Genomic DNA, 20,943 nt, shown 5'->3' with positions numbered 1-20,943 from the left:
GATAATTTCATTTTGGATAATACAACCTATATATATATATATTTCGCTAAGAATACATATATTTAACAACATCTCAGCGTTTAATTAAAGTAACATTTTCAGAATGTTAACAATGTCATAATACAAAATAATGATAAGTTGCTGTTGCATATTATACTGAAACAGAGACATTTCCAAAATAATACACCCTCTTTAGCACAAGATTTGTCCATCATAAGTGCCAGTCAATGAATTGTTTTTGAAATCCAAGATATCCCTACAAAAAGCATGTAAAAACAAATTCTTCATTTATTTTTTCTTTGATACAAACATGAGTGCATGAGTGATATATTTTACAACAATTAGCTCATTTATTCTGTTTCTGGAATCACTTCCAATTCCAAATTCAAGAATCTTGCTGGAATAATTGCACTTGAACTAGTCGCAGCAGTAGATTCAAAAGGATTTGGTGGCACTTTCAACTTGTCTTCCTCTGCTTCAAGCATTTGAACTACATTTTTCATGGAGGGACGGTGTACTGGGTGCCACTGGATGCACCATAGTCCCACTATTGCCAGTTTCTTTGCAATTTTAAAATCTCCATCATCGTCGATTGGAATATACGTATCATCTCCTTCAAGCAAATTGTGTATCCAATTTGGATATAGAACTTGAAATGTTTCTTGACTCATGTTTGTATTCTTTCTTCCTCCAACCATCTCAAGCAATAGCATCCCATAACTGTAGATATCGGATTTATAAGATACATTCCCGAAGTTTCTAGAGAAAACTTCCGGCGCCATGTATCCTAAAGTTCCCCTTGCTGCAGTCATGGATACAGTACTTCGATTCTTGGAGCATAACTTAGCCAAACCGAAATCTGAAATTTTTGGAGTGAAATTGTCATCTAACAAGACATTGTAAGGATTAATATCAAAATGCAGAATTCTTTGATCACAGCCTTGGTGAAGGTATTCAATCCCTCTAGCTATGCCGAGAGCAATCTGATGCAACTTGATCCATCCGAGAAAGTTTTCTTTGTTGCTGGACGAAGCGATGAAGCTCTGGAGATTACCATTGGGGAAGAAGTGATAAACCAAAGCGCGGTGAGATCCATCGGCGCAGTAGCCAAGCAAGCGAACCACATTGACATGGTGGATTTTGGCCATAGTTCCCACTTCATTTATGAATTCTTTCCCATCTCTGTCTACATTATTGAGGATCTTGACAGCAACAAGAATTTGATTGGACAATTTACCTTTGTAGACTGATCCATGAGCTCCTTCACCTAACTTATCCTTGAATTTCTTAGTGATTCTCTTGATATCAGCATAAGAGAATCTTGTTGGGTTTAATGCCTCGTAGTCCTTCAAAAAAGTTTCAACTCTTTGTTGATCTTCCCCTTTGTTCCTATAATAGCCATATATATGATATAATGCACCGAGAAGCGTTGACACAAAGAAAACTCCACCTGCCATTATTATAGACACATTGAACCTTCTTTCCAATATTGTCAATAAATTAGTGAAGTGCTCAATTATTTGCATAAGAGGATAACTATATAGGGAAAAAAGTGAGAATTGAAGCAAGAAACAAATTAAACTTAATTTAAAGCAGAATCATGTATAAGATCACGTTTTGTAATTACCTATGACTGTGATGAGTAAAATAATGGATTCGTAGTCCTTCCCTTCTTTAAGCTTCCCTGCATTAGGAGTCTCAAATTCAGGTACTTCGTTGGATACGTTGCAACCAACAAAACATCCATGGCCATTGTGCGTTGTTTCATTCCATACCAAGACCATTGAATTACTCCGTATCCTAGTTGCGGATACTGGCATAACCCGATGAAAAAGTTTTGTGCAGGGTAGCAGGTTTGAGTCGATGACATCGTCGTAATCTTCAGCCACATAAATCGGACAAGATAGCGCGTCTTGTTCGTCTGTGAGAGATATCCTATCTTGTTCGTCGGAGTCGGAGGGTCTCCGGCGGTGCGGTTGGTCTCTTGAAGAACAATTAAAGAAAGTAACGTTGGTTGGCTCAGGAGGTTCTGCCAAATCACTATCGAAATCAAGTGATTGTTTAATGGATCGGAAAGGATAAAACGATGAGTAGTTGAGTCTGAGAAAGAGTTCTGGTAAACAGTGTTTGGGATCAAATATTTCTAAAGTTTTTGATGTGTAATTAACGTGACGGACTGTGAGTTTTACTGAGGATGGAAAGCCAGGCAGCTCAAGAATACCGGTTGTGTAATGAATACCAAGTATATTGTTTTCTTTACAGTACAGACGGACCGGACACTGAACCGGATGGTGATCACCGCAATTCCCAAGATTCAGATTCACAAGAAGCAGAAGCAGAAGCAATGCCACCGGTATCGTCATTAGTAATGGAGGAATGACTTGAAGCTTTTCTAGGAATACATAAAAAAGTTTTATTCTTTTATTTTATTAGCTAAATAAATGTTGGTTTATGAAAGGGAACGATATTTCATTTCTACCACATTACCATAAAGACGTGTAAAATGTTTTTTGTAAAGACGATTACATGTCGCATTATTATTAGATGTATTAATGAATCGATTATTTTTTAATTTTTTAACAAATTAGAATAAAACTGATTTTTTTTATAATAATAATAATAAATCTAATTTTTTTTGGAGATCTAATTGTATTTTTAAATTTTTAGAAATTCAAATGTCTGCAAAACAAAAAGTCAAAGATATATTTATATTTTTGTTAAAAAATTTAAAGATATTCGATTTAAATTGTGTAATTCAATTGGATCAAATTGGATCTAATAATTATAATACAAACTATTAAATTTATTATTATTATTATAATAAATTAATTTTGTTTTAATTTATTAAAAAATAAATTATTAATTAATTTAATAAAAATGTTCAATAATAAAATAACACGTATAAATATCTTTAAAAAAAAATATTTTTAATATCTTTAATAAAGTGGTCTCCTTAATAGTAAGGTTTAATTTTCCGCTCTAGTAGTTAGCCATCAAGTTTGATGATTAAAATATATGAATCAAGCAATGCAATGTATGCATTCATGCAATTAATGAGTGGCCGACTACAAAGGACTACTAGTCACTACCAAGTCAATGCTAAAGTCAAACGAAAAATACTAAAAACATTAAAATTTATTATTCTAATTAATTATTAATAAATAAAATATATTATTTAATTACTAAACTAAAAAATTATACTAAAAAAATTAAGTTAATAATTAAATAACAACAAAAAACCAATAAATTCGGATGACATTAGCATTTCTAGAAGGGAATCCCAGCGTTAACAAGTGCAAAGACAATTTTGTCCTCACAGTTCTCAACAAAGTAAATCTGTTTTGCTTACCCAAGTTTCCTTATTCATTGTCAATCATGAGTAGAGGGAAGGAAAGCCTTCTCCATCTCCTACTTCTGCTGCTTCCTCTTACACTTTCTTCTAACAATTACAGTTACTTGTGCCGCAGATCATAGCAAAACATGTGCCCCATCTTCGTGCGGCAAAGTCACCGACATAAGGCATCCTTTCCGGCGAAAGGATGACCCAGAAAACTGCGGCGATCGGAGGTACGAGCTGACTTGCGAGAATAACGTCACCGTGCTAGCTTTGTTCCCGGGGAAAAACTACCATGTTGAATCAATAAACTACAATAACTTCACAATCCGACTCGTAGATCCTTCCATGGACTCATCAGAGGATCATAATTGTTCCACCCTTCCTCGCTACTCCATAACCCGTACCAATTTCAGCAACACAGAAACAGAACCATATGTATATGAAGCCCGTCAAGTACGAGAGACCTTGCTTAAGAATGGGGGCATGGTAAGGGAAACTTTACAATCATTCGAGCACGTGGTTTTCTTGAAATGCAGAAATCCGGTGAGGGACGATCCACGACACGTGGACACTGCTCCTTGCATCAAAGAAGGCGGCAATAATGTTTATGCTGTTGTTGGAGGGTTGCCGGTGGTTGAATTAAGAGATGATTGCGATGTGAAGCTGGTTGCTGCCTCATCATTATTATCGGTTAGCATGAATCAAAACTTTTCATACGCTGATATTCGTAGGATGCTTGCTTACGGATTTGAAGTTTCCTGGATACCTGGTGCTTGTGAATATCAGTGTGGGCAGAATAACAGAGTTTGCGTAATCGATGGAATCTTTCAAAGTCTCAAATGTAACTACACCGGAGTCTGTTTCACTCCACTGCTGAAAAACTATTGTGGTAAGAAAAGCACCATCTATATTATTGAATTTCCATATTTATACAAGAACGATGCCATGCCCAATAAAAATTTGTTTTTTGTTTTTTTTGTTTTTTTTTATCATAGTTTAAAGTATTAGTAAAAAGAGAAGGCATAGGGAGCCAATGGTACAATGTGTACAATGTAGGTTTAGAAAGTATTAGAGATATGACTATTAGTGTTACATTGTTCTATCAGGTTATATTTTTGGAATGAGTGGTTTCACGACATGGTATTAGAGTTCCAGATCCAGAAGGTTAAAAGTTTGAACTTTGGTGAATCCCAAAATTAATTTTTTATAATATGAAATGTTTATTATCTCTGGTATCCGGATGGTTATTCTGGATAGTATGGGTGATGTTCATTTTATTCCCACAACCTCTAGGTGAGAATATGGAAAGACTATGTCATTTGAATTATAACTCGTTACGATTAAATTTAAATCTTTTAAAGTCTAGTTTGATTGAAAAAATTATTCGAAAACGAATTTAATGAATAATCTATTTTTTAGAGACTAATTTGATTATTAATCCATAAAAATATTTATAGAAAGAAACAAAATACAATGATTTATGTGTATAGATATATATGTGTGTAGAAATGAATAAAATATCAAAAACTAATAAGTATATATTAAGTAACTTTTTAGAAATTTTGAAAAAGAAAGATGATAGTCTTTAATATATAAGGTTGATTAAATATTAATAAAAATTAATAAATTTTATTAGTTATATAACATTATTCAAAAAAACATTAGCAATTTTTTTTTTAACCATCGTGTAAGCAGAAAATACGGAGCAATAGAAGAAGTACTTTTTTGGTAATGACTAATGAGAGACTATATATAGAAGATATATTGGCATTATGAAATTGCAAAATATAAATAAGTAAATAAAATTAGTTCGTTATAAATTTCAATTAGATATATTATTGTTATATTTGAATGAGAATTTAAGTCACTTAGTTGAACCTTTCAACCTATGACTTCCAAAATATAAAACTCCATTTTGTTCTCATACATGTTAGTGTACTCTACTGATGATTAACGTTTTCTGAAATCAGAAATTACTCAAAGTAAACATTGACACGAACCATTTTTTAAGTATTATTTTGTTATCTTCAGTGCTCCCGAGCTAATTATTTTTACTGTGATTCAGGAAAGGTGTCGAAGTTCCAAATAATCGTAGAAGGTATGACGGAAACTTTAGCTATACATCTAAGACAAAAATTTTGGTTTTAAAAATTAAGATAAATCATAAAAAAATTTTAAGTTAACAAAAATTAAAATGACAAAACATCTTTAAAAAATTTAAAAATACGACATATTAATATATATTTTCAAAAAGAGTTTTGAAGTTCAAATTTTATTGCAATATTTTATAAACATGAATAGAAAAATAAATATTTTCATCGTTAAACTTGGTGATACATTAAGTGAATTTTATTTTTTGATGTTATTTTGTGAATGATCAAAATATTTTAGAAAGAAATGAAAAAAGAGTCTAGATATTGAATTTTTCTCTAATTTTTTGCGTGCATTTTTTAAATAGTTATATAAAGTTATAAAACTAATCAACTCTTCGTTTTTTTACATTAAAATAAAGTGTTGGCCCCTAACATTTAAAAATTTTTATATTTTTTAGTTATTTTTTTCATACTTTTAAATTGTTTAGAGACATTTTGTAATTTTGATGTTTTGATCATTTAAATATTTTTATTTATGTTTTAAATCTTTGGAGAGTAATTTTTGGTAGTTTACTCTTTAAAAACTAAATAGCACAAATTGCAAATAGTTTAATTAGACATTGAACATAAAATACTACAAAGCTTAGTTATTATTGTTAATATATTGCTACTTCAATTCTAATGTTAGTTTTTGCTTTACCATGTTTCTAATTTTTCACTAATTCTTCTCTACAGATTACGCGTATGGAATTTTGAAAGGTATATTCTCAATCTTGAGCATATATTTTCAATTGCATCGTATGATTTCGATTTTCAGAATATCCTTATATATTGAATTCTATATCACCAACACAAGTATGGTTCCATATAATGGTCCTAGTATATATACTGTACTGTTGAGAAATGGAGAGGAGTCTTGAAAAATAGTAGAGATATTTCTTTTTGATGCCGTTTTTTTCCCCTCGAACTTGAAATTCAATCTTTCACCTCCCCTCAACCCCGTCCTCCAAAATTAAATTCTTTGTGTACACCATGTAAGAACTTTTATGTGTTCATTAGCAGCAGATATATTCAAATCGATCAATAATAATTTTATATTTGAACAGGACTTCGCAAAGTAGTAGGAAAAGATAGTACTGGTGATTACTTCTATCAAATCATTAAAACGGATGTATTCAGAAAATGTATTTTGAAGATGGGAGTATTCACAGGATGGTTTATGGTGCCATACATGGTCGTCAAATTCATATTGAGTCTCGCATTTTTCTTGGTATTGTTGATCTACTCATACCAAAGAAGACATGCATCAATTTGTGATAACATTGAGGAATTTTTGCAAGGGAACAAACTCATTCCAATAAGGTATTCATATAAAGAGATAAAAAAGATGGCAAGAGGTTTTAAGGAAAAGTTGGGAGAAGGAGGATTCGGCTCCGTGCACAAGGGAAAACTACGAAGTGGACCCTTTGTAGCCATAAAAATGTTGGGTAAAGCCAAAGGTAATGGTCAAGATTTCATCAGTGAAGTTGCTACAATTGGTAGAATACATCATGCTAATGTAGTAAGGTTGATTGGATTCTGCGTAGAGGGTTCAAAACGCGCTCTTGTATATGAATTTATGCCAAATGGTTCTCTAGATAAGTTTATCTTCTCCAAAGTGGATAATGTATCATTAACATACCAGAAACTTTTTGAAATATCTCTTGGCGTGGCTCGTGGCATAGCTTATCTACACGAAGGTTGTGACATGCAGATTTTGCATTTTGATATCAAGCCTCACAACATTCTTCTAGACGAGAACTTCATTCCTAAGGTGTCAGACTTTGGTCTTGCAAAACTTTATCCTCTTGATAACAGTATTGTAACTTTGACAGCAGCAAGAGGAACCATTGGTTACATGGCCCCGGAATTATTCTACCAAAATATTGGAGCAGTATCTTATAAGGCCGATGTCTATAGTTTTGGAATGCTTTTGATGGAAATGGCAAGTCAAAGAAGAAATTCAAACCCAAACGCAGAGCATTCAAGCCAATTTTACTTTCCATTTTGGATATACGATCAATTGGCTAAGAAAAGTGATGAGATAGAGATAGAAATTTTGATGGATGAAGAAACGAACAAACTAGCAAAAAAGATGTTCATAACTGCACTATGGTGTATACAATTGAAGCCAAGTGATCGTCCTTCAATGAATAAAGTGGTGAAAATGTTAGAAGGGGATGTTGCAAGCATTGAAATGCCTCCGAGACCTTCATATTATCCAAATGATATGATTCACAAAGATTCTGAGATTAATTCAGGAGTAACTACTTCAAATGATTCTTCTAGTTGTTCAGATTTTGAGGAGGAAATTACAACCAATCCTATGTGGAAGTGCTTTGGTTGATGACTAGTGCAATTTGCTTTCTATGATCTTGTTTCTTATTATGTTAAGTAAAAGGACAATAAGTATAGCAAGTGTGATATTTTTCTATATTGTATTTTAATTTATATGTATGGGTTGTACGCTTTTGTTTATTAAAATAAGTTGAATGACAATTTGTTCATTTCTTTGTGGGCACGCGTCTATTAATATTATTATTTTGATTATTATTAGAAAATATTTTAATTGTTATTAAAAAATAGCATGTAAAATATTTTAATTGTCAAATTAGTAATATAATATAGACATATAATTAATTCGATGTACACTTCTAATATCAGAAGTCTCTTTCTCTTGGTTGATTATGTAAGTTTATTTGTTTACCTACAAAAAATTGTGTAGAATTTTGTTATTAGCAATATTTTGTAATATTATTTTGACAATATGAAGTGTTAAAACTTACTCAACATTCTACTACATGTATGCTTTCTCTGCAAATTTGTATGAGTAACTACTTCAAATGAATTTTCTGGCTCTTCAGATTTTGGAGAGGAAATTACAACCAATCCTATGTGAGTTTTCTGGTTGATGACCAAAGCAACTTGCTTTTTTACGATCTAGTTTCTTATTATGTTAAGTAAAAGTACAAGTATAATAAAGAGGTGTGTTATTTTTCTAAGAGGAGTGATAGGAGATCAATAAATTTTGTGATTTATAATTATTAATTAGTTATTATTAATATTTTTAATTGTGTGAGATTATATCTAATGGTATAGGATTATCCAATATTAACATACAAATTCCTTCATTTTCATATTGGATAATCAAATTTCAACCTATACTTTGCTAAGAATACATGTATTTAACAACATCTCAGCATTTAATTAAAGTAACATTTTCAGAATGTTAACAATGTCATAATACAATAATAATAATAAGTTGCTGTTGCATATTATATTTCATCATAACCAAATATATATATAGAGTATACATTTCCAAAATAATACACCATCTTTAGCACAAGATTTGTTCATCATAAGTGCCAGTCAATGAATTGTTTTTGAAATCCAAGATATCCCTACAAAAAGCATGTAAAAACAAATTCTTAGGAAGAAAATCTTAGAAAGGAGAGAGTTGAAAAATTGATAGATGTGTTTGTTGAAATTGAAGATTAAAAACGTAAGAACAAATTTAAAATTTTAACTTAATTGATTGAAAACGGTGATTGGATTTAAGAGGAATTAGGATTTTAAAATTGGAAAAAAAGATGTGTATTTAGTGGAGATGATGAAAATGACAATGTTATCAAGTTTTAAGAGAAACACAGCATCAATTGAAAAGAAAAAAAGAAAATAACGTGAATTTTAGAGCTCTGATAAAAGAATAATTTATCAATAATCACTTTATATGTCACAAAGGATAACTTATCTTTTATTTTAGAAAGGGTAAAGTAGAATTCACCTTAAAAAATAATAAAAAAAAAACAACCTTGACAATTATTTCCAAAAAACAATAAGATTTTTAACAAAAAAGAATATGTCAATCCTAATTGGCTCTTAATGAATATATCAACAGTTTAACATGTCATGTAAGTTTATTCTGTTAATATAGAAAAAGATATTAACAAAAAGATTAATTAGTCTTACAAAAATAAAGATGAAGGGCTAGAAAGAATTTTTCTTTTAAAGATCTCATTATCTTTCTGAAAAATAATTGTGAGGGTGTTTAAAGTTTTTTCTCTAAAAAAATTGAAAAAACAAATTGAGTTTGAGTATTTTAATGTATGGTTGGGGTAAGTAATTTATCCAATAAAACTTGTAATATCTTTTTTTCTGGTTTTGGTCCAAAAATTCAGATGTGGAATTAGTTCTTGTAGCTTTTTGTTTTTAGATGCATTTATATATATATATATATTATTAAAGTTTTGTTTCTATTTTAATTTTTCATTTATGTAGTCAATTCATGAAGACAGCAAAAAAACTGACTAGTTTAATCAATTCAGATAGCAAAAATATCAGAAAGTAAGAGAGAAAATTCTGCTTAGTCTTATTACAAATGTACCTTCTTTATCTTTGGTAGTATATTATTTGAGAAAATTATTAAAAAAATTAAATACTAATAATGAAATCTATCATGGATCGAAAATAGTTACATTTTAAAAAGAATTTTCTAATATTTTGATGTGTACTTTTTCTTCTCTAAACCTTTTTGGCAGGGCATAGATTACAAACATGGAATCGATGCGTCAAAGAAAATTGGTCCTCTTAACACATTTGCTAAATATATAAGATTTTTAAGATTTTTATATTTTTGAAAAGTTAATTATTATAAAAATGGGAGTCACTCACATAAAGACGTTTAAAACATCTTTTTTTAAAGACGCTTTTTAATAATTAAAATTTAACTTATATAATCGATCAAACTGTATTATTTTTGTCAAAATTAGATCAAACAAACTAATTTAACCGAAAAATCGATAAATCAAATCTTAAACTAATCTAAATTAATATTCTTTTTTATAAAAAATGATTACAATATTCTTATTGTAAAAAATGACTAAAATATTCTTATTATATATATTAATTTTAAAAATCTTAAATTCTAATTCTATGATGGCATCAAGAGAAGAGAAAGGTTAGAATTTAGAGTTTTAAAATATATAGTAAAAATATTTGAAGTCATTTTCTATAATAGGGGTATTATAGTCATTTTATAAAAAATATTAATTTAAATCGGTTCAAGATTTGGTTTATCGATTTTTTGGTCAAATCGATTTATTTTATCTAATTTTGACAAAAATAACACAATTTAATCGATTATATAGATTATATATTAATTATTAAAAACATCTTTAAAAAAAGATGTTTTAAGCATCTTTATGTAAGTGGCTTTCTATAAAAATATGTAGTTTTGGTGGCAGAACTTGAATGAAACTTTTGAAAGGGTCAAAACTTTTAGCAAAAAAAAATTATGCAATAATATTTATATTAAAATAAAATTTATAAATATAATTATTTGTTAAATTTGTTATTAATATGTAAGACTACATATATAGTTAAAGTTAACCAACTAACTAAATTTGATTTTGATTAACAAAAAAATTAGTTTAGGTTAATAAATTAAACTAATTTTAAATAATAAAATCAACTATTAATCGATTATAAAATTAATAAATTGATTTTAAAAAATAACTATTTTTATTTTTAAAAAGCAGTTTTTTTAATTATACAAAATTAATTATAATTTATAAGTTAATTTTTGACCATATCTATCTCTCAAAAATCTCAAAACTATTTATCTTTATTGTTATTTTCATTACAATTAAATAATATATTGCAAAAAAATAAAATCTTAATTTTCTAGCAAAATAAAATATCCAAATTCATTAATGTAAACAATGCTAATATCCAAATTCATTAATGTAAACAATGCTAATACTTCAATGACATTTAACTAGCAATGTTGATTTAAAAAAATTAAACACGGATACGCAAAATGGAAAAATATCAAATTAACCAAATGAGTTAACTTTATTTTATTTAGACAAGAACTAGTAATTTTTTTACAAAATTTTTGAGGGGCCATGGCTCCCATCGTCTACACAAAATTTCGCCTCTGTTTAGTCTTTTAAATTTTTTTATCCTTTGGTTGGTATTGTTGTTCTGTCAAGTGTAGAAATAACAATGATGCAAGAATCATGGTCAATTATATGATTATGGATATAATATTAACAAATATTTTATTTGGGCATAATATAAATTTATTGTTATTTTGTTATTTTACTATTTTAATTTAAAATGCAGTTATATAGATATTATAATATAAAGAATATATTTAAGTGTTAATAAATGTTAATTTAGTAAAAGGAAATTAAAATATATATTATTAATGAGAAATGCTATTTGTACACTAAAATTAGCCACTAAAATCAGTCACCAATGTATTTGTGTATAAATACATGTGTAGTTTAATTTATTTTCATTATTTATTTATATTTTAACATGTATTTTATATTAGTGGTTAACTTTGGTGACTGATTTTAGCATATATGTAGCATAATCCATTATTAATATACATAGAAGGGATTCAAACACAAATTTAAAACATAAAGGTACGCTTATATAAAATAGTTATCGGTATATAATAATATTAGTATGCTTATAAAGTAACGCATTGAATAAAAATAATATTGTCTATTTATTTGAATTATGTAACTTGGACAAGGAAAAAAACCGTAAAGCGTAGCCCATTTCAATCTGAAAAAACATAACTTTAGATGCAGAAAAATGATGCCTTTAAAAATAAACAGTTTAGCTTAATAAACAGTCCCTAATAAAACGTCTCTATAGTCAAATAGGCATAGCCTTTGGTAAAGGCATCATTCTATTCCGTCTAATAGAATCAATAGGTATATAAATATAGAATAATAGTTACAAAGAGAAGCAATAGATAATATCTATATTCCATAAACGTTTTTCCAAGAAATATTGTATTCGTTTAACGGTTTAAAAATTATCTTCAGGAAGTCATAATCTATTTCACTCATAGGATGTTGTTTATCATTCTTTATTTCTGTGTGGTTTAAAAAAGAAGTTTACGAACATGGGGTTAATAGAGGACAACAACAACAACTAAGCTGCATTCTTCCCTTCAATGTCTTCGTCTCCAACAGCAAACCTGTGCAGAGTTCAATGGATAGATTCAGAAAGTATGAGACAGCATAATATAAGCAAAGAGGATAGAGATGCTCACATATAGAGTTTGGTATAGGGACCAACTTTAAAATAACCCTTGGATTCAACCTTGACAGAAAAAAGACTATCCGTTTTGAGCTTGACTCTGGCATAATGAACAAGGTCATGAAGCCCAGATTCATTCTGTTGCATGAACATATAAATCAGACTTTCTTTTTCTTTCTGGTTGTGATGACAACAGAAAACATGCAACACCCGCCAAGTATCGTCCAGACCATCTATATGCAGATCTGCCATAACCATCCTCCTAGACAAGTCGTACACATACCAATTAGAGGCTAGCTCCTCAACAACTAGGAGATAATCACTAGATCCCAAAAGAACAAGTTTTGTAGTACAGAACACATCACGACGAATTTTCGGAAATTGGCACTCAATGGGTTTCCATCTGTTTGCTTCAACATCATATGACACAATCGATCGTCCTCCCAACTTACTAAAACGATACAAGAAAATGAGGGTCTTATGATGCTTGGTGCTCTTGTCCTCCCACAAAAAGTAAGATTCAGGATCCATAGAACCTTGAATCAAGGCGTTATAAGGTACTTCCCTTCTATCCCAGTAATCTGATTTTGGGTCATAGATCTCAATCCAACCACCCCCAAAGATTAACAACTTGCCATCATATGGGACTACTAAAGCTCTATTACGACTGATGAACGTGTTACCCAATAATTTCCAAATCCAAGTAGAACCATCGTATTTGAGGCACCAGAATTTTTTGGGGTAATGTAGGTCCATGATCACCCCATATTCTTTTGGAATACCACCCATCAACCTACCAGGGACGAAGTACAAGACACCACCAACGGAACAGAATTCTAGGGACTGTGATAGCGAGGAATCAATTTTTATACCTTTGGCAAGAGGAGTAACAGGACCTGCTTCTTCAAGATCAACACAGCCATTCTTCATCAAGTCCGCCTCAGTGACAGTTAACATCTTGCGGGTGAAGGTAGTAGAAGAACCCACACCCTCAACATTTTCCACAAAAACATAAAAGCGATCAGGTTCAGATTGCTGGCACTTGCCAACAGCAACTGTATCTTCCAAAACTGCACCTTTCAAAACCCCGACAGCCCTTTGCCACCAGTTGTCAAAATCAAAATCAGGGTTGAATTGAGTGGCGTGACCCAAATCCCTAATGTGATTGGCGGCCTTAGCCATCAAATTCTTGCCATCTTCGGAAACCCTACCGACCACACCAAACGCACTGAAAGTGCAAGCCTTCACAGCAAACACTTCACCCTCAAAGTTACTCACTTTCTCCTTGAGCCACCTGGCGAAGTCCTCTTCTGCAAGACGTAGGGAGGTATCTTTCGTGCTGATAGGCGGTTGTGGCGGAGATCGGTTCCAATGTTCCGCAGTTGAAGCAACAATGAGGACGAGGTTCTCCTTAGGTAGGTCTTCGGGCTCGTAATCAACCGTATCTACGAGCTCTAAAGTAACACCGTTTGAGGCTAACATATAGCGGAGGTGCTGCGCCAGAGCTTTTGACGTTCCGATTCGGGAAAAGAATAGGATCTTGCCACATGGATTGCATTCGGGTTCGCATTGTGGACCGAGCGTTGAAAGGTCCCCTTTGTCGGGGCGTTGAAGGAAGCTCTTGCGGCAAGCCTTGTATATTAACATGGTTAGGGCAGCGGCTGAGGCGGTGGCCGCCATGGATAAGAGAGAGGATACCGTCATATCCACCTGTAACGAAGATAACTTAACTTTCATTTAGAATATAATTAGCATCAATTAGTATTATTTAGAATATCTTAATATTTATTATGCGAGATTATGGCTTGGTTTGGTAAAGTTTTATGAAGAGGTGTTTGTATTTTTTAAAAGCTCAAGCTGCTCATTTTATGTTTGGTAAATAAAAAAAATCATGTGCTTGTGCTTGCAGTTTTTAAAAAATCGAAATACTTTTAAAAGCACCTAGTATAGAACTTTTTAAAGTTGGTTTGTGCTTTTTAAAATTTAAAAGTCTAATATAACTTCATATATTAACTAATTTTCAAATTTAATGCTTGTATTTATGTCTATTATAATATTTTTAAATTTTAAAAGCTATTTTACCAAATACAATTGATGTTGCTTATGTTTATTAAAAACTATTTTTTATTTGATTTACCAAACATAAATGCTACAATTTTTAAAAAAGTATCTTTTAAAAGTTAACTTTTATAAGCTATTTTTGAAAAATAGAAACTTTACCAAACTAAGCCTATGTTTTTATTATTATAATTTCTTTAGTACTTATCAATATTTTTTTATATTCTATCATTTTAAACAATTTAAATAAACAATTTAAATACACTCAATAATATACAAATATTTTCTCCAATCTAATCGTTTCTAATATCATTATTGGCTTTTTTTCCTGTTTTAGGGTTTTCTTTTTTTACGTTGTTGAAGAGACTCAGAAAGTGTTCATCGATGGCAAAACTGGGAATGAGGAAAACAGAATAAGGAGATGAGCTCTATTTTAAGGGTGATGCGGTTTGTGGTCATTTTGGTTCCTCTTGTTATTAAGGAGCTCGCACTCTAACACTATAGCACTAATCCAAAGTTAATATATAAAAAAATGTTAGGTAAACAATGACTATTTTAAACAACATGAACAATCACCAAAACAATACATTACAGACAATAGCTTAGGTATAAACAACTAAGCAATACAAGTTACACCTTAAACATAAAATAATACAAAGCAATGAAATACTGCTTAGTTATTAGTCTTTCCTTTTTAAAATAAGTGTTTTATTTTTTAGATTCATTGAAAATTTAATATACTAACAAGTAAAAAAGATAGTTATTTTAAAAAGGAAAGAGTATTATTATTGTGCATCCACTAATGGTAGTTTATTGTCTTTGCCATGTTGCTAATTTTTCACTAATTCTTCTCTACAGATTACGCGTATGGAATTTTGAAAGGTAGATTCTCATTTCTTGGCAAATATTTTCAGTTGCATGGTGTGATTTCCATATCTATTGAGTCCTGATCTGTCACAAAGAAGACATTATTAGGGTACCATAGAACATATAAAATGTCTTTTAGAGACTAATTAATTTGCCATTCTTTTAATTTCTTTAAGAGTTAAATTGGTGCTTTTTCTTATATCAATTAATTATGTATGTAAAACTTTTTTACAATTATAGAATATCAAATTACATTCTTTGCACACCATGTTCAACTTTATGTAATCGTTAGCAACCAATATATTTAAATTGATCGTAAATTTTATATTTACACAGGACTTCGAAAAGTAGTAGGAAAAGATGGAGGAGATACCTTCTATACAGCAGATGTATTTGCTATTATTAAGCTAGGAGTATTCACGGGACGGGTTATGGTGCCATATATGATCGTCAAATTCATATTGAGTCTCGTATTTTTCTTAGTAATGTTGATCTACATATGCCAAAGAAGACATGCATCAATTTATGAAAACATTGAGGAATTTTTGCAAGGGAACGAACTCATTCCAATAAGGTATTCATATAAAGAGATAAAGAAGATGACGAGATTTTAAGGAAAAGCTAGGAGAAGAAGGATTCGGGGTCTGTATACAAGGAAAATCTACGAAGTGGACCTTTTGTAGCCATAAAAATGTTGGGTAAAGCCAAGGGTAATGGTCAAGATTTCATCAGTGAAGTTGCTACAATTGGTAGAATACATCATGCCAATGTAGTAAGGTGGATTGGATTTTGTGTTGAGGGTTCAAAACACGCTCTTGTATACGAATTTATGCCGAATGGTTCTTTAGATAAGTTTATCTTCTCCAAAGTGGATAGTATATCATCGACATACCATAAACTTTTTGAAATATCTCTTGGTGTGGCTCGTGGTATAGCTTATCTGCATGAAGGTTGCGACATGCAAATTTTGCATTTTGATATCAAGCCTCATAACATTCTTCTTGATGAGAACTTCATTCCTAAGGTCTCAGACTTTGGTCTTGCAAAGCTTAATCCTCTTGATAACAGTATTGTATCTTTGACAGCAGCAAGAGGAACTATTGGTTACATGGCTCCAGAATTGTTCTACAAAAATATTGGAGCAGTATCTTACAAAGCTGATGTCTATTGCTTTGGAATGCTTTTGATGGAAATGGCAAGTCAAAGAAGAGCATTCAAACCAATTTTACTTTTCATTTTGGATATAACATCAATTGACTCAAAAAAGTGATGAAATAAGATTGGAAATTTTGATGCATGAAGAAACAAGCGAACTAACAAAAAAGATGTTCACAACTGCACTGTAATGTATACAATTGAAGCCAAGTGATCGTCCTTCAATGAATAAAGTAGTGGAAATGTTAGAAGGAGGGGATGCTGCAAGTATTGAAATGCCTCCAAAGCCTTCGCATTATCCAAATGATATTATTCAGAGAGATTCTGAGATTGACTTAGGAGAAACTACTTCAAATAATTCTTCTGGCTCTTCAAGTTTTGAGGAGGAAATTGTAACTAACCCTCTGTTGAAGTTTTCTGGATGATGACTAGTCCAGTTTGCTTTTTATGATCTTGTTTCTTATTATGTTAATTGTTAAGTAAATGGACAAGTATAGCAAGTGTGATATTTTTCTATATTGTATTTTTATTTATATTTATGTGTTGTACGCTTTTGTTTATTAAAACCAGTCGAATGACAATTTGATTATTTCTTTGTGGGCACGCTTGTATTAATATTATTATTTTGATAGAATAAACAAAATATAATCTTTGTTTAGTTTTAACTCAATAATATATACAATGGCTAGAGAAGGCAATAGTTAATATAATCAATACCAGAAGGAGACTAATTTTGTAAGACTGATTATTTCTGGCATATTTACTTATGCTCCCCCTAATTTAAGGGTGAAATTTGTTGATCACATAAAGTATTCAAATTATTTTAAGTTAATTGTATGTTATGATAATATTAGTATCATGCATGTGAATCTCAATAGCAAAAGTTGAAACACAAATAATAAAAGGCAAACTAATAATTCAAAATACGCAATAAATGTAATTAATATTATAAATTAAATTAAATTAAATTAAATTACAACATATTCTTTAAATAAAATCAGAATACTTAATTAATATTATAAATTTAGTTACAGTATTTTCTTAATTTTAAATAAAATTCATCTCTATTATTTTTTCCAAGAAATAAACTATAGTTTTTCAGACTAAAAAAAACAGAAATGGGTTTTAATTATTACCAGAGCCCAAGATATAAAAAAAGAGTAAAGTTAGGGAACCAAAAGCATATCAGCCAAATACATTTGGATGAATTCAAAATCTTTACGAGTTAATATATATGGATGTTTCTTCTACTAAGTATTAGAATGTTTCTTTTTCATATTAAATGGATGTTCTTTTATATATTTTTCGAATTTGTGATTGTTGGAAGTGGATAGGTTAATGTGAGAAAAAAGAAAAAGGTTTTTATAGGTTTTAATTAGGTTTACTTAATCAATTTAAAATTTTTTAAATTTTGAATTAAAAAAATTTAAAATTAATTAATTATTGATATAAATTAATGTAATTTTGTTTAGTTTTTGGTTGATAAGCTTTTGGTTCTTTATACTTTTCCATAAAAAAATGATCAAATTATAAAATTCTTGTGGTACCTCTTACATGCGATTTTTGGAAAGTCTTAAACCTGTAAAAAAAGAAACCGTTGGGCCAGATCCAAGCCCAAGAAACAAGCATGAGCTTCTCATCAAGCCACACGAATTTATTTTGTGAGACTGATTATTTCTGGTAGTACTTATGTTCCCTCTAGTTTAAGAGTGAAATTTGTTGATCACATAAATTATGAAAATTATTTTAAGTTAATTGAATGTTATGGTGAGATTGGTAGCATGCATGTAGATGAAGCTTACTACCCGAGAAGGAGAAACACAAATAATACTAATAAATATGTATTTTTATATGCAATGTTCAATGGGTAGTTTTTTTTGTAATACACGTATAATGATGGTAAATTTATAATCATATTAGGTATATATAAAAAATTAAATACAAAATCAATAATATAAAATATAAATAATAAGAATATTGTTTTAGTTTTTTATTGTATTTCAAACTCAGTAGACTAAACATTACTTTGTTGTGGATCACAATTTTATTTAAAGATTTATTAATTATTAATGAATTGTAATATGTATAAGATAAATTTTGAATTCTAATTTTTATTTAAATAAATTAGTGAGTTAATTGCTGGACAAATCTAAATTATTTTTTATAATTCATGTATTACATTTACTTTCTCTCTTTACATGTGAAAATAACTTCTGATCTAAGACTATTGAGCAGATTCAAATAATCAACTATATATTATTCAAAATTATTATTTGTAAATTTATTTGTAACGTTACTAAATTATTTTAGATTATTTTTTAAAAGATTTATCATTTCATAAACTAGAAGCGAGAATTTTGAATTCTCTAAAGTTTGAATTTTATTTTAAAAAATAAAGTGTAATTTTAAAAAAATAAAATATAATTTTTTATCATTTATTTTATAAGTAAAACCAAAAATAAATATAAAAAAATTATTTAAAAATAAAATATCACACTTTAACTTTTAAAATATAAATTTAAAATTTAAAAAATTCAGATTCGGAAGAAAGTAGTTACAATACAAATACAATAATTGTCCTCGACTTTTACATGGCTAGTTCAGGTACAATCAGGTCCCCATAAATGTACTCCTGTGCTGTTTCTTGTCTTTTTAAATAGAAATTTGCAAATAATAGAGTTTTCAATTTGTAAAAGACTAAATAGATCCCACACAACAAAGAAAAAGAAGAAAGATATATAATTACAAGATAAAAATGATATTAAGTATTGATAAGAAAGGTACTTCATATTAATAAGAAAAATGATTAATCATATTAAAATTATTATGAAACATCAAATAAAATGCATTTGAGAGAAGGATTATACATCAATTTCGTTAACCGACAATGATGTTATTTTTTTGATTAACTATTTAGATGAACTAACTAATTTGAATTAGTCGAATAATTTATTTATTTATTAATTAGTGACACATTTTTAAATAAAATTTAGGTCTATCACTACGAATTAGTCATAAATAGACTAGGTTAATAGATATTATGCTAACAAAAAATATTCAGATGAACCCTTTTTTGTCAAAACTTTTTTTAATTACTATTTAAATTTGGCAACATGTTTTAAATTAATAATTGACTTATTTTTTTTAACAGTATCACCTAACGAAGAATTTTAAAATTTATAGAAAGATATCCCTATATACACGCACGTACGAACTCAAGTTAGTTGTTGACTTGTTCTTACGCCCTAGTTAGACTTCTAGTCTTCTACCTGCAGTAATTTTCCCGTCACTTAGCTGTTGCATATTCAGTGTTTCTTTTTTATTTATTTATTTTTGGACACTTAAAAAAATTTAATGTATGTAATTATTTGATAGGGAACTATTGACTCTTTTTTTTAACGGAGAATGAGCATGTATTATGCTTAATTATGGATTAGTAGTGTATTTTTCACTTTTTTGTTAATATGAGGATTATTTTTTTTATTTTAAATTGTAATTCACAGACTCAGATTTAGTTGACATAAAAAATTAAAGGTTCGATTTGTGATAAAGTAAATTCAAATTTAAAGAAAAACAAAACTGAGCATTTGATTTATGAAAGATAATTTTTTTTATTTTAAAGAAAAAGTCAATTAGTGGTTAGGTTTTATAAAAATATTAAAAAAATAAAAAAACCCAAATCTAAGGGTAGGTTTTGCGAAAATTTTTAAAAAAAATTCAAAAAATCTAAATCTGAAGATAGATTTTGTGAAAAAAATTTTAGAAAACTCAAATCTGAGTGTTCAATTTATGATTCCCTAAATCTTGACCTTTCGATTTGTTTGTTATCATCTTCCACACCTAAGAATAACACATTCAGTTTTAATATTGGTGAAAAATATCGTTTCGTCTTTAATATGAAAATTAAAAAGCTGAAACTATTTTTTTATACATAGTATCTCTACATTTTTTTTTACATTTTTTTTTATTTTTTTTATTATCTATACATTATTATTATCACAAAATAATCTATTTTTTCCACCAACCATCTCAAACAATAATATCCCATATTTGTATATACAATAATATCCCATATTTGTATATAGATATTTACTATAATGTCTAAAATTTAGTGTTTAATAAACAAAAAATAAATAATCTAAATTTAAATTTTAAATTTTCATGAAAATTTCCATTGCAATATCTTCCATCTTTATTGGAGAAAAAAGAAGGACACGCAACAAAACTAGAAAGAAATTATGGAGGGAGAGGATAAGAACTTTTTACTTTAAAAAAGCGAATTAAACAAAGGTTAAATATTTAATTATATTTTTTATTGATTTTTTAACACGC

The 20,943-nt window shown here is 29.2% G+C and overlaps 3 protein-coding genes and 1 pseudogene across 3 annotated transcripts; 2 read left to right on the top strand and 2 right to left on the bottom strand.

The window, feature by feature from the left end:
* Positions 1-171: 171 nt before the first annotated feature.
* On the bottom strand, positions 172-2,381 carry LOC110273083 (rust resistance kinase Lr10-like). The gene is made up of 2 exons (XM_021125959.2): positions 1,628-2,381; positions 172-1,450 (listed from the first exon to the last, which is right to left on the bottom strand). The coding sequence occupies exons 1-2, from the start codon at positions 2,361-2,363 to the stop codon at positions 351-353; spliced, it is 1,836 nt and encodes a 611-aa protein (XP_020981618.1). The 5' UTR covers positions 2,364-2,381; the 3' UTR covers positions 172-350.
* An 871-nt stretch (positions 2,382-3,252) lies between these two features.
* Positions 3,253-7,816, top strand: LOC110273082 (LEAF RUST 10 DISEASE-RESISTANCE LOCUS RECEPTOR-LIKE PROTEIN KINASE-like 2.2). Its single transcript, XM_052263162.1, has 3 exons — positions 3,253-3,330; positions 3,386-4,226; positions 6,537-7,816. Exons 1-3 carry the CDS (start codon positions 3,253-3,255, stop codon positions 7,814-7,816), a joined length of 2,199 nt encoding a protein of 732 aa, XP_052119122.1.
* A 4,525-nt stretch (positions 7,817-12,341) lies between these two features.
* LOC107495839 (uncharacterized) lies at positions 12,342-14,263 on the bottom strand. Its single transcript, XM_021125622.2, has 2 exons — positions 12,545-14,263; positions 12,342-12,469 (listed from the first exon to the last, which is right to left on the bottom strand). The coding sequence occupies exons 1-2, from the start codon at positions 14,233-14,235 to the stop codon at positions 12,424-12,426; spliced, it is 1,737 nt and encodes a 578-aa protein (XP_020981281.2). The 5' UTR covers positions 14,236-14,263; the 3' UTR covers positions 12,342-12,423.
* A 1,624-nt stretch (positions 14,264-15,887) lies between these two features.
* On the top strand, positions 15,888-17,128 carry LOC107495714 (rust resistance kinase Lr10-like; annotated as a pseudogene).
* The last annotated feature ends 3,815 nt before the right edge of the window (positions 17,129-20,943 follow it).

This window comes from Arachis duranensis, chromosome 6, assembly GCF_000817695.3.
Source record: "Arachis duranensis cultivar V14167 chromosome 6, aradu.V14167.gnm2.J7QH, whole genome shotgun sequence".
Lineage (NCBI taxonomy): Eukaryota > Viridiplantae > Streptophyta > Magnoliopsida > Fabales > Fabaceae > Arachis > Arachis duranensis.
Note: the sequence above shows the minus strand (reverse complement) of the source record. Positions and strands in the feature narration are given on the sequence as shown.